Raw genomic sequence first — 12,397 nt, 5'->3', positions numbered from 1 at the left:
TGAAGAGGACCTGGAAGTGACCTAGAATGATAATGGGGAGGCTTTGGTAATCCAGCGCAGCATGATTACACCCCGAGTAATAGACAAGGAACTTGGAAGGAACTAACTTCCCGAACTCCTTGAGGATCGGTGTGATTTCATGGGTGATCAAATCTTTGACAAGAAATCGTTTGAAGGAGATGGCCATCCTGTCTTTTATAGTGATCCATCTTTATTGAGGGTCTTATTTTTTATGACGATTTGATGGGTGATATTATCTATGGAGAACAACATAGTGAAGACACCGAAAATCAAGGAGACAGTAATCCATCTTTATTGAGGGTCTTATTTTTTATGACGATTTGATGGGTGACATTATCTATGGAGAACAACATAGTAAAGACAATGAAAATCAAGGAGATAATAGTAGTCCTGATATCTTCTCCAAATATGGGGTATCATGTGAGGTGCAGCCCAAGGGTTTGGTGATATTTCCTAAGAGCTTTGTGCTTGGAACTTCAATATAGAAGGTGGCCATTAAATGGTTGATTTTGTGATTCCTAATGTTAGGGTTTGACTTCAGCCATTGTTTTGTTTGGAGTGGAGAACCCCCATATCTAATTACTATATGCGAGTCGAAAGAAATCACAGGGGTAATGCAACATTAATCTTGAGCCGCTTCAAAATTTGTGGTAGAGTATATTATCTAATGCATTCGGGCCCAAAAATGTTGTGCTTATGTACTACAAGTATGGCAGCCCCAATGGGCCCAAAACATGGTTCATCCAATATCTATGGGGTGTGTCATGGCACCCTTGATCTCAAATTTCATTAATGTGGGAGATATGGTGATAGTTTATCTACACAAAGATAGGTATCATGTGGGCAAATAAAAAAAACTCAATAACAGGAAATCGGACGGCTGATGAAGAAGATGGGAGCAACATCAACCTTCCAACTGAGTTTGAGACCTTGAATGTGTTCAATGTTGATAATCTTTTCGAATACCCTGGACTTGAAGTAACAACAGAAGAAGAGCCGAACTCAAGGTGGAGTTCTTCCCAACCGAGGAGAATGATGCACCGGACAGTCCTTTGACTAGTCAAGGCAGTTCTCATGGGCCTTTTAACCCCAATCAATCCATCCTTTGACGATCTCCTTTATGATGATCCATATCACAAGGTCGCTAAGAGATTCGGGACGGTAAGGTTGACTTTTTGAAGGAGTTTATTTTTTCGTTTGTTGCTCTTTTTACAGTGCATAATAATTTCTAGTGTTTTAACTAATGTTAGGGGCAGTTTAAGGACCTCTTATATTTTGATTTGAGTGAAAGAACTTATGAGATATTTTTAAATAATATTTTAACTTAAGTGGGGTAGTTTTGGTCTTTTTCTTAATGTAATGTTACAAAAGGGATGATAGGGTTTCTAACACTTTTAGGGCGGCGTGAACAGTAAAAACAGGGCGTGAACAGTAAAAACAGGGCGTGAACAGTAACACCAGGCCTTATCTAGGTCTTAGTATCTTTTTCGTACAAGAAAATCCAGGTCCGCTCAAATCTGGCCTATTTTTATGGTTTATTGAACTAGTTTTGCCTCTTATTCTCTATTTTCCTGCATCAATGTCACATTAATGTTAATAAGATCTAATAATGGATAACTCAGATCCCCTCTGTTGTGCAGAACTCGCTGGACGACATCTACCATATGTGGGAGCAGACACTCATCTTTGTCCAGCAGATTTTCAGAATGTATTTATTAGTCTTCAGAAATTATTGGTTTTTTATGATTTGACCCTCAAAGGGGTTCATGATGAAATTTTGGAAAGTTCATACCTCTGTATGAGTTCCTTCGCTTTAAGGCCAGAAGTGCTGCTCATCTAATGGATTCCCAAAGATCAATCAGAGGGGAATTTACAGGATTCTAGCCTCCAAACTCCCTCCCCGCTTTTAGTGCTTTTTTTTTGGGTAGTTCAGCTCACGTAATCGAATTTGAGACATAGCGAACCTGCAGAGTGCAGACCTAAAGTAGAACTAAGATGTTTAACTAGAATCCCAATCTTATTTTCCACAAGAGAACTAAGATGTTTAACCTACAGCCAACGTTCTCTTCTTCACCCTCGCTGTCACGAAATTCTTTATATGATAAGAGAAAATACTGTAAGATACATGCTTCAAGTAAGGAAACCTATTTAACCAAAAAAAAAAAAAAAAGTAGAGAAACTAAAAGTAGAATCCCCTGAATATGTTGCATCACAACAGCACAGAAACCAGTAACCAATTCCACAAAATGTAGCGAATGCAAAGAATTATCAAAATGATATCTGCAAATGGTTAAACAACAAAGTGCATTATTTCTACAATCAATTTACTTTTATCAATGAACGTTAACATGACTCACTCATTAGAAAGCACAATGCTTTCATCAAAGAAATGCTTTCTTTTCCTCGATTTTGGAGTTCGTTCCTGAGCCTTTGGAGTTGGAAGAACCATATATTCAGGTGTAAATTCCCCTGTTCAGAAAATTATGGTCAAACTCGTTAAACCACATCCTATACCTAACATGTGTGGATGATTCCAGTAAGCAAGAAAGAAAAAAAAAAAAAACATTTAACTTTCGTAACAAATCATTAACACAAATTACACATGTGCCTATTGCAACCAACCAAATGCAGGTGGCACAACAGATTTAGGAGTTCCAGCAGGCGTTCCAACAACTGGCATTTGAAGAGATGAAGGAGAAAATCCTGAGGAAACACAAGTTCTCTCTGGAGATGGTAACAATGTCTCAGGTAGTATTACATTCCTTCCATGATCAACCTGTTCATTGGCATCCTTACAGAGCTCATTTGATTGCATTGCATGTATCCCTGAATTTAGTAGTTCATCTACATTTCGGGGCATTTCCGAGTCAGGATATTCCTCCAAACGAAGCCTATTTCCATCATGTTTAGGGATGAACGAGTCTAAATCACTTCCACTATCCACTTCATACGTCCCCATGTTATGATGAGAAAAATACCTAAAATTCAAAGATACCTTTTTTACTGTGTTTCACATTTGAATGGCAGACAGGTTACATGGAGAACAGAGATAGGAACTGACTATACGTACTCATAGCCTTGGAGTGAGATGTTAATTCCAAGCATCTGGGAACAGGTATTGGCCTGCACAAATTATTAAACACAGCAATGAATACTAGGGATCATTCAAGAAAGATTTCACCCTTCACTTTTCAAGCATGCCATGCATTCAAGCCACAGAAGCAACATATAAACGACCAATCATCCACTGAAACCTTTGCCCTGAAAAGGTTTATATATAGTTAACAGCCATGAAGAGGTGAAGCTTAGTACCTCATGCACGGAGAATGTCATAAACGGATCACCGCCACATGGAAACTGGTCTGTGTGAAGCACATTGTAAAAATGTTATCAGAAAAAATATAAACCAGATCTTATTGAATATAAAACATCCAATCAAATGCAAATCAGTAACAAGAAGAAACAAAACCTCGCAAAGTTATCTGGTCTCTAGTTTTAGTATGGTCACCTTCAAGCCTACATCACAGATCATAGGAACTTTGGCGCACTTGATAAAATATAAATCTAAAATTCATATAGAATGAAACAGTTTCATACTCTGTCATCTGATATCCCATCTCCTCCAAGTTCAAAAGATCAAGTTCAAACTTTTCTGGAAGAGTGATACTATGGAAAGGAGCAGTTGGGGCTTCTGGTAGTCTGTTGAGCTGCATTAAAACAAAGGAGTCTTTTAGTTTGTTTAGGGCTTCATGGCAGTCATGGTAGAGGTATTCGACTTTCTTTGAGTATATTCTAACAACGCCCAGGAGAAGATGACCAGACATTCTCAATGTGATTGAGACTTCAGAGCCTATGATGTAATCTGCAGGCAGAGAATTAAACAGTAGTCAGCCTGCAAGTATAACACAAGAATGACCTGTTTCTGCAAACTTAGAAAGGAAACTAAAAGTTCCAAAGGAACATAGACATAGAAGAATATAAACATGATAGTTTTAAAATATCAAGTGCAGAATATTTAGTTCATACACATAATAATCTTAGGTATCACTCCACACCATCATTCTTTCCATCCAGCAAAGCAACTTGAACCAAAAACACAGTCATTCAGAAGAAAAAAAATATGTGAACAAAACATACAACTTCAAGAAATCGAAGGCAGTTTGTAGCCAATCCTACAAGACAAAAAATCATCATAAGTTCTCATAATCATTTGATTATACGATTATTTGTTTAAGGCCTCAAAAGGCCAAGTGGGAGAATGTTGGAGTTATGTTCTTTTAGAGCCTCAAAACTTCGACATTTTCATAGCTCTCGACTTCAGTAGGAGTAAAAGAGCGACATGACCCTAGGATCTTGGTGCACTAGGACCAAGAATCATGAAACCCTGAGAGTCATACGGGCGCTTTATATGGGTGAAAGGCACCTAGAGGTTTAGGAGTTCCCTCTAGTCAGAGCCAGTTATTATTATTATACCTCATGATTGTGTGAAGGGTCGGGGCAGGGTGTATTTGCGTATGATTTATCATACAAGCTCAATGAGAAGGTTGAGGATTAGAGAGGACATTAGCCTAAATCCCTGGCAAGTAGTTGAACCTTTGCATTGTAGTGTATAGAAACCAAATCCAAGGTACGTCTTTAAAATTTTCAGACAAACTTGACAATAAAACTCAATTTCCTTGCAAATTACAATCATATGGAATTTTATGTCTCAATTACAGCCACATGAAAGAAATCAATCAAAAAACCTTTCGATACACTCATTTGATACAACTTACTTTGAGTCACTTGTCAAAAACAACGCAAAACTACTCAAGGAGATCAAGTGTGAAACACTTGAAACTAGTGCTTTTGAAAATTCAGCATTGTGCAAAATTACATACCAAAATTATACATCAATCTTCAATATAACGCTAATGAAAACATGATCTCCACATTTCGAGCATATAAATGCTCAAGTAATCAAAAATAACATGATCATGGGAAGCCTTTGAGAGCTCTTGTTGCCTGGTTCACTCTACCAAGGTCTTAGCTATGTACCATCATAGTGTGACATGTGATGGCAAGCATCACAATTAAGGCCAAATTCACTCTATCAAGTAGTGGGAAGCCAAGCATCAATGGAGCTACACTTTTATGGATGAAAGGGCTTTCAAAATCTGGGATCAAATTTAGTGGGAAAACATAGAAGATATGTAGGCTTAGATCACAAGATCAGCTCAAAACGAGTACGCACGCCATGAAGAAAATTTGGTGCAAGGAAGATGGAGGGAAGAAATAATTAAAATAAAAATAATAATAAAATGAGAGAGAATATACCCTCTCAGAGTCTGTAAGGAATCAACCCCATCTTTTCACAAGATCAACTTTACTGAATCACCAAATTCTCTGTTTACAATAAGGACTTCTCCCCTTTAAAGGAGAACGAAAAATAAATAAATAAGGACCCGGTTTTCGGTTTCTATGCGACCAAGCCCGCATATGTAGAAATGTGGGCCTATTAATAAATCTATTTTTGAGATAGATTTTTGAACTTAATTTTTAAGGACATGTAATATCTAACATGGAGACCATGAATATGAAAAAATAAGTAAATTTTAAAAAATAGAAATAATAATTCTAGTAAGAAAACATTTGGATCGTTAGTTTCCATTGTTTTTAGATGGAACACCTACTTGCATCCTTCTTTAAGATGGATGCTTTACACAGTTTGGACCGCATATATAGTCATGCGGTCCAACCCGCATGAAACAATTTTCCAATAAATAAACCCACATAAAATAAACTCTCTAACACTCATGTACCACCTTCCACGTAAATCTCTTCTCCCTATTTTCTCTCACGTGAGTCTCTATATGAGCTTCCATGTCCCTTCCTTATCTCCCTATTCTCTCTCACGTGAATCTCTATATGAGCCTCCATATCTCTTCCTAAATTTTAAGTCCACAAAAGTAAGACTTCTTTAGGTAAGCCCAACTTAGCCCAATATATCCTAAAAATCCGACCATGCCTAACTTATCTCTTTAAAACCAACCAAGCCTAGCTTATCCTAAAATCCAACCCCCTAACAACATAAAAACAACTCACCCCACACCCACCTAATTCCTAAAATAGGTAACTCATTTAAAAAATATTAATAAAATTAATTTTTTTTTAATTTCTAAATTTTCATCTGCGTCAAAATCAGACAGTTTCCCCTTGAAAATTCTCTAAAATGCTCCATCAATTGTGTGATTTAATTGACTAATGTTAATACCAAAATCTCAGAGAATTTTAGTCAATTAAATCCTATAAAACTCATAGAAAAAACTTTTGAAAACTAGATCATTCAATCATAGATCACTCCCTTAATCACATGAATCAATTTAAAATCAAGAACTAATCAAATGGAGAGCTATGAGATAGAAATACCTTGATGTAATTGAGGTTTTACAGTCATGGATTGCTCCAAAAACAATGGAGAAGATCCAACTCAATCTGAAAGCCTTATGGTTACTTGATCATCTTTTAGCTTGATGAAGCTTGAATTGGGTTTTAATGCAGATCAATTCTACTTTCTCTCACTAAGTTTTCTTTATCTCACTCAACTCGAGTTTAACTCACATGATGAGAGAAAAATGAAGAGGAAGAGGAAGAGGGACTAGGGTGTGCCACTCTAGAAAGAGAATGGGGAAAACCACTCTAGAGAGAGAGAATGAGAGTAGAGAGTGAATCAAATGAGAAGAACGAGTATTTACAGGCACTAGTCCAGAGATGCTTCTAGAAACGTGAATCAAGCCATTCATGTCAACACTCTATGCAACAAAGAGGAGCTTGATCCGAACCTTCCATCTACCATCCTACCATCTTGATGTGTTGACTGGAATAAAACACCATTATCCTCCATTTATTCTATAATTCAATAAAATTTGCCTTTTCTAAAATACCCATGTTGTTTCAGTTTGTCAAGATAAAAATCAAAATTAGGGACATTACCCTCGTGGTAATTAAGCACACTTTTCAACAAAATGCAAATTTGGAAGTTTCACTCTACTTTTGAAGAGCATATATATCCAAAATATATGATGCTACATGTGTGAGTTAGTTAAGTGAGCAACTACATAAGTCCTTAGGGCTTCGATTGAAATATCAAACTCTATGCTCTTTCTAGAAGGGTTCATACATGTGCACAAAATACAAATTTCACACATAAAACATGTGCCAAAATTCAAATTTCAGTTTCCCAAAAAATTACGAAGAATACCGAACTTAAATCAACTTTTAATAACATATCACAAAATGACAAGGGGGGTCCCATGGCGCTTTGATGTCACCCCCATATCATCTCCACGTGGCACTGATGTGGAGGCCCATGGCTCACACCCATTGGCCATTTGGGTGTCACGTGCAATCCCCCCGGCGTCTATCCTCATGTGTCTTTTGTTCAAAAGAAATTCGGAAAATGCTATTTCTCGCTCAAAAAATTCCAAAAGATCTCCAAAAATTCATTGAAACATTCTCTAGCAAAATAAATCATTTTGGCACCATCTATAAATATTTTCAAGGGAAATTAAGATCCTATGGAGTTGGATTAGACATCGGGGTACTCCACACGGCTAGACTCAGAATCCAGAGTCACCTTCTCAATATGACCCAACAAACTCATAACCCTCAAAGCTAATCAAGGGCTCACAATATAGCTCATAATTGCTGGAAACGTCTAGGAACCCGAATCGTTTTAGGAACCGGAATCGTTGAATCACCGCCGGCTAGAACATGCTTGTATTAGGAATCGTTGCCCGTACAATAAGTATCACTAGGAATGAGATTTCTAGTTTTTGAAAATCGTATTTCGACTGAAATAAATCCACGTTTCATCCACATATGGAATCGAGATTTTGTCCTCCTTGGAATCGAGATTCCCATCCCTCTGGAATCGACACTCAAGAGTCAAGATTCATTAATATGCGGAATCGAGTTTCCGACATCTATGGAATCGAGTTTCTGACATATGCGGAACAAAGATATGTTGTTATTTTGAATCGTGATTCTAACATATTTGGAATCAAGTTTTTAAAGTATATGGATCAGAGATCCAAATTTACAATAATATGAACTATGGAATGCGTTTGATGACCCCTACCAAGAATCGAGATTTCATTTTTATGGAGAAGGAAGCCACAAGCACATCTTGAGCCTCATCAACTTTAGAACCTATATAGGATGTAGTTTATTAGAAGGTTTCCCAAATTTTAAAGTGATTGTGTTGGCTATTGAACTTAAGGTCATTATATATACAAAAGACAAGTACTTCTAAATTGTGATTTTGACTTCATTATTATAAAGACAAAATAAGATTATGTCTACGTCATGGTTTTACTTTTAATCGTATGTGTTGTATTTTACATTTAAAGTAAAGACCATCCAGGGTGGCACAAGTAAAATAATGAAACCTTGCAACCACTAGAAGCATTCAAAGGAATATTTCTACTCCAATTGATGTGGAGACAAGATTTAATCCTTGCTAGAATCCAGATTCGATATATTTGGAAACATCTACCCACAATTAATGTGTTCAAAATTCTAAAGATATATAGGATCGAGATCCCGAAATTAAGGAATTGAGTTTCCTTGGTTTCGATAAATGGTTTCTAAATATGTGTTGAATTGAGATTCCAAAATTAAGGAATCGAGTTTCCTTGGTTCCGAAAAATGGTTTCTAAAGATGTGTCGAATCGAGATTCCAAAATTAAGGAATCGAGTTTCCTTGGTTTCGAAAAACGGTTTCCATTGAGATTCCTTAATGGTAACGCGGAATCAGGTTTCGCAACCAGAAACCCATATAGCTTATTAAATTCAAACCAATGAGTAAATCAAAATCTCCTAGCTATAGTGATTACAGGTGCACCCCTAAGGACAAACACACTCACAACGTGCTGGGCTTCCTCTCTTTGCACACACGGATATCCCTTCATAGTGGATTATCTAAAAGAACGACTTCTCATTTGCGATTTTTTACACACACGCTATGAGAAGGTTCTATTATTTGTCAAGGATTTAGGCTAATGTTACTAAAACACACTCAAACATCGAGCTCACATCATCAATCAAATAAAAATACAATACCCTGGCCCATCACACTGTCATGAGGCATAATAACAATAAATGACCCTAACAAGAGGCAACCCATAAACCTCTCAGTGCCTTTCTCCTAAATAGAGCCCCTCATGACTCTCTTAGGGTTTTATGACTCTTGATCCCAATGCCCAAGATCCTAGAGTCATATTGCTTTTTTACTCTCACTGAGGTCTAGAGCTACAAAAATGACAGAGTTTTAAGGCCTTGAAAGGACATAACTCCAATACTCGTAACATGTGTGTAAATAGTCACAAATAGGAAGCCACTCTTCCAAATGATCCATTGTGGAGAGATATGAACATGCGACAAGAAAGGAACCCTGCACCTAGTATGAATGTATGTTCTTGGGTGTGCACATCTAATCCACGACAACTTGGAGATTCTCAATTACTAATTGATTTGTCCTTAAGAAGCTATATCATGAGGCCCTGATTAGCACTGAGGGTCAAGAGTTTGTTAGGTCATACAGAGAAGGTAACACTAGATTTTGAGTCTAGTCAAGTGGAATACTCCGATACTTAATTTAACAACATCGAATCTTAATTTCCCTTTAAAATAGATTTAAAAGGTGCCAAAATGAGTTATTTTTAGAAAACATTATTTTAAGAATTTTTTGGGAATTTTTGGAGTTTTTGAGCAAGATATAATATTTTTTAGAACTATATTAAGCAAATGACAAATAAGGATAGAATCTTGGGGGTCCCACGCGTGACACCCAAATGGCCAAAGGGTGTCCAATACGTGAGCCATGGGCCTCCACATCAGTGTCACATGAAGATGACGTGGGGTGACATCAAACCGCCATGGGACACCCTTGTCATTTTGTAGTTTATTGAATAAAGGGTGATTTAAGTACAGAATTTTCGTAAAGTTTTTGCAAATTAAAATTTGGATTTTTGGCACACATTTTGTGTGAAATGTGAGTTTTGCACACATTTATGAAACCTTCTAGAAATTAGGGTTTGATATTTCAATTGAAACCCTAAGGACAATGTAAATGTGCACCTAACTAACTCACGCATGTGGCACCATATGATTTGTTACACATCCTCTTAAAAAATGGAGGGAAACCTCAAAATTTGAATTTTCCTTGAAAATGTGCTTAATTACCATAAAGATATTTCCTTAACGTTGATTTTTAACTTGATTAATTGAAAGTACATGGGCATTTACAAAAGAACAATTTGGAGTGAATTATGGAAAAAATGAAGGATAATGATATTTGAATCCCATCCACACATCAAGATGGTATGATGGTGGATGGAAGCTTAGGAACAAGTCTCTCTTTGCGCCATAGATTGTTGACGTGAATGGTTATCATTCACCTATCTAAAAGCATATCTACACTAGAGCCTATAAATACCCCCATTTCCTCTCATTTGATTCACTCAACTTCCGATCTCTCTCTAGAGTGGTATGCCCCACTCTCTCTAACTCTAGAAGTGGCATGCCTTGGCCCATCTTTCTCTTTCATTCTCTCTCATCATATGAGTCAAATTAGAGCTTAGTGAGATGAAGAAAACCTTGTGATAGGAAGTAGAATTGAGCACCATTAAAGCTCAATTCAAGCTCTATCAAGCTAGAGAATGATCAAGCAACCATAACGCTTTCAAATTGAGTTAGTTCTTCACCTTTCTTCAATAATTTTGAAGCAATCCATGGCTGTAAAACCTCGTGTACAGCAAGGTATTTCCATCTCACAGCACTCGAATTCATGAGTTCTCGATCTTCGATTGATCATTGATTCATGTGATAACGGAAGTCATCTATGATTGATTGAGCTAGTTTTCAAAAAAGTTGTTCTTTTTTTTTTTTGAGTTTTATAGGATTTAATTAATTGAAATTCTCTGAGAATTTGACATCAACATCAGTGAATTAAATCACATAATTAATGGAGAATTTTGAAGAAGGGGAAACTACGTCTCGTTGTCTTCATGGCATGCCTACTTGTTTTGAGCTTGATCTTGTGATCTAAGCCTACATATGTCTCACATTTTTCCCACTAAGTCTGATCCCATATTTTGAAATCCATTTCATCCATGCAAGTGTAGATTCATAGGTTCTTAGCTTCCCACTACTTTGATAACAGTAAACTTGGCCTTTAATTGTGAGGCTTGCCATCACATGTCACACTGACACTTTTTTTTTTAAAGTAAAATTGTTTAAAAGTACGTCACACTATGCACATAGTTAAGACCTTGGTCGTGAACCGGGTAACAAGAGCTCTCAAGGCTTCACATGATCATGTTATTTGGGTTACTTGAGCATTCATATGATTTATTTTTATTTTTTTGATATAGTTAACATTGTATTGCTATAAGGAGAGAGAGTACAAAGATGAGGGGGGGAGGATGGGACCAGCAGTACCCAGGAGACGGGTCTCTCGATCAAAAAAATTAGTCCAGCAGCCTTATACAAAAATTGACCTTTGGACCTTCCTGATTACAGAATATGTACTTGTATATAACAAAAATGGGGCCTATAAGAGTGCCCAATTACAAGACGAGTAGATGTGACTACTTACACTCCTAGGCGCCCTCTGTGGTCCAGAGCAAAAAAGGAGATGGACCAGGCAGGGTCTTCAGAACGGGCCCGTGCTCCGTCTTTAGCGAGCAGATCGGCGAACTCATTCGACGTCCGCCAAGTATGTCTCCAAAAGACGTTCATATCCCTACATATGAAATCAATTTCATAAAAAATCATGGAAAGGTATTGAGGAGGTGTTGTAGTGCCTTCAGCCCAGGAAATGATATTTTTGGAGTCTCCTTCCACTACCAAGTTTGGGCCCCATGAGGGGTCAAAATTTTTTAGACCCATAAGAAGAGCCATGGCTTCTGCAAACTGGGAGTCTTCCTGCCCCAAGTATTCTGAGTAGGTAAAAAAGACATTGCATTTATGATCACAAAAGACACCTCCAGCTCCAGCCGGGCCCGGGTTACCCAACGAACAACCGTCGAAGTTGAGTTTTATGGCACCTTCTGGAGGAGGCTGCCAGTTGTGAGGTCTTTGGATCTTATGTGGCTACAGGTAAAGAATGTTCTCCCATTGGCTGAGAAACGTATTCGTGGGGATCCCCACAAAAGCCCTGTGATTCGAGGCCCAAAAAGTTACTAGAGTTGTAACCTTATGGAAGAGCACTGGAACTTCATTTTTGTGCCCTTGGAAGATCCTCTCGTTCCTTTCTAACCAAATGACCCAGATGGTTGCAGCAATGGCGGACTTCCACAAAATTCTACGGGCTATCAGCCAGTAGCACGCGTAG

At 37.5% G+C, this 12,397-nt stretch overlaps 1 protein-coding gene across 7 annotated transcripts in view; it reads right to left on the bottom strand.

Annotated features, from left to right (window-relative positions):
* LOC18435013 (sister chromatid cohesion 1 protein 3) overlaps nucleotides 1-12,397 on the bottom strand; it is a 36,241-nt gene that overhangs the window by 10,346 nt on the left and 13,498 nt on the right. For 6 of the 7 annotated variants that reach the window (XR_016057760.1, XR_016057759.1, XR_016057758.1 and 3 more), the window contains exons 2-7: nucleotides 3,619-3,883; nucleotides 3,491-3,537; nucleotides 3,334-3,383; nucleotides 3,092-3,144; nucleotides 2,644-2,999; nucleotides 2,379-2,490 (exon numbers count right to left, since the gene is read on the bottom strand). Coding sequence is in view for 2 of the 7 variants with exons in the window: in XM_006845070.4 (XP_006845133.1) it covers nucleotides 2,379-2,490; nucleotides 2,644-2,999; nucleotides 3,092-3,144; nucleotides 3,334-3,383; nucleotides 3,491-3,537; nucleotides 3,619-3,883 (883 nt within the window). In the remaining 5 variants the exon portion in view is untranslated. Of the gene's footprint in view, nucleotides 1-2,378; nucleotides 2,491-2,643; nucleotides 3,000-3,091; nucleotides 3,145-3,333; nucleotides 3,384-3,490; nucleotides 3,538-3,618; nucleotides 3,884-12,397 lie in introns of those variants that run through there. The other variant, XM_088869738.1, reaches the window with a different exon arrangement.

Source organism: Amborella trichopoda, chromosome 6, assembly GCF_054954075.1.
Source record: "Amborella trichopoda isolate Santa Cruz 75 chromosome 6, AtrichopodaSantaCruz75HAP2 v2.0, whole genome shotgun sequence".
Lineage (NCBI taxonomy): Eukaryota > Viridiplantae > Streptophyta > Magnoliopsida > Amborellales > Amborellaceae > Amborella > Amborella trichopoda.
This window is presented reverse-complemented; position numbering and strand designations above follow the sequence as displayed.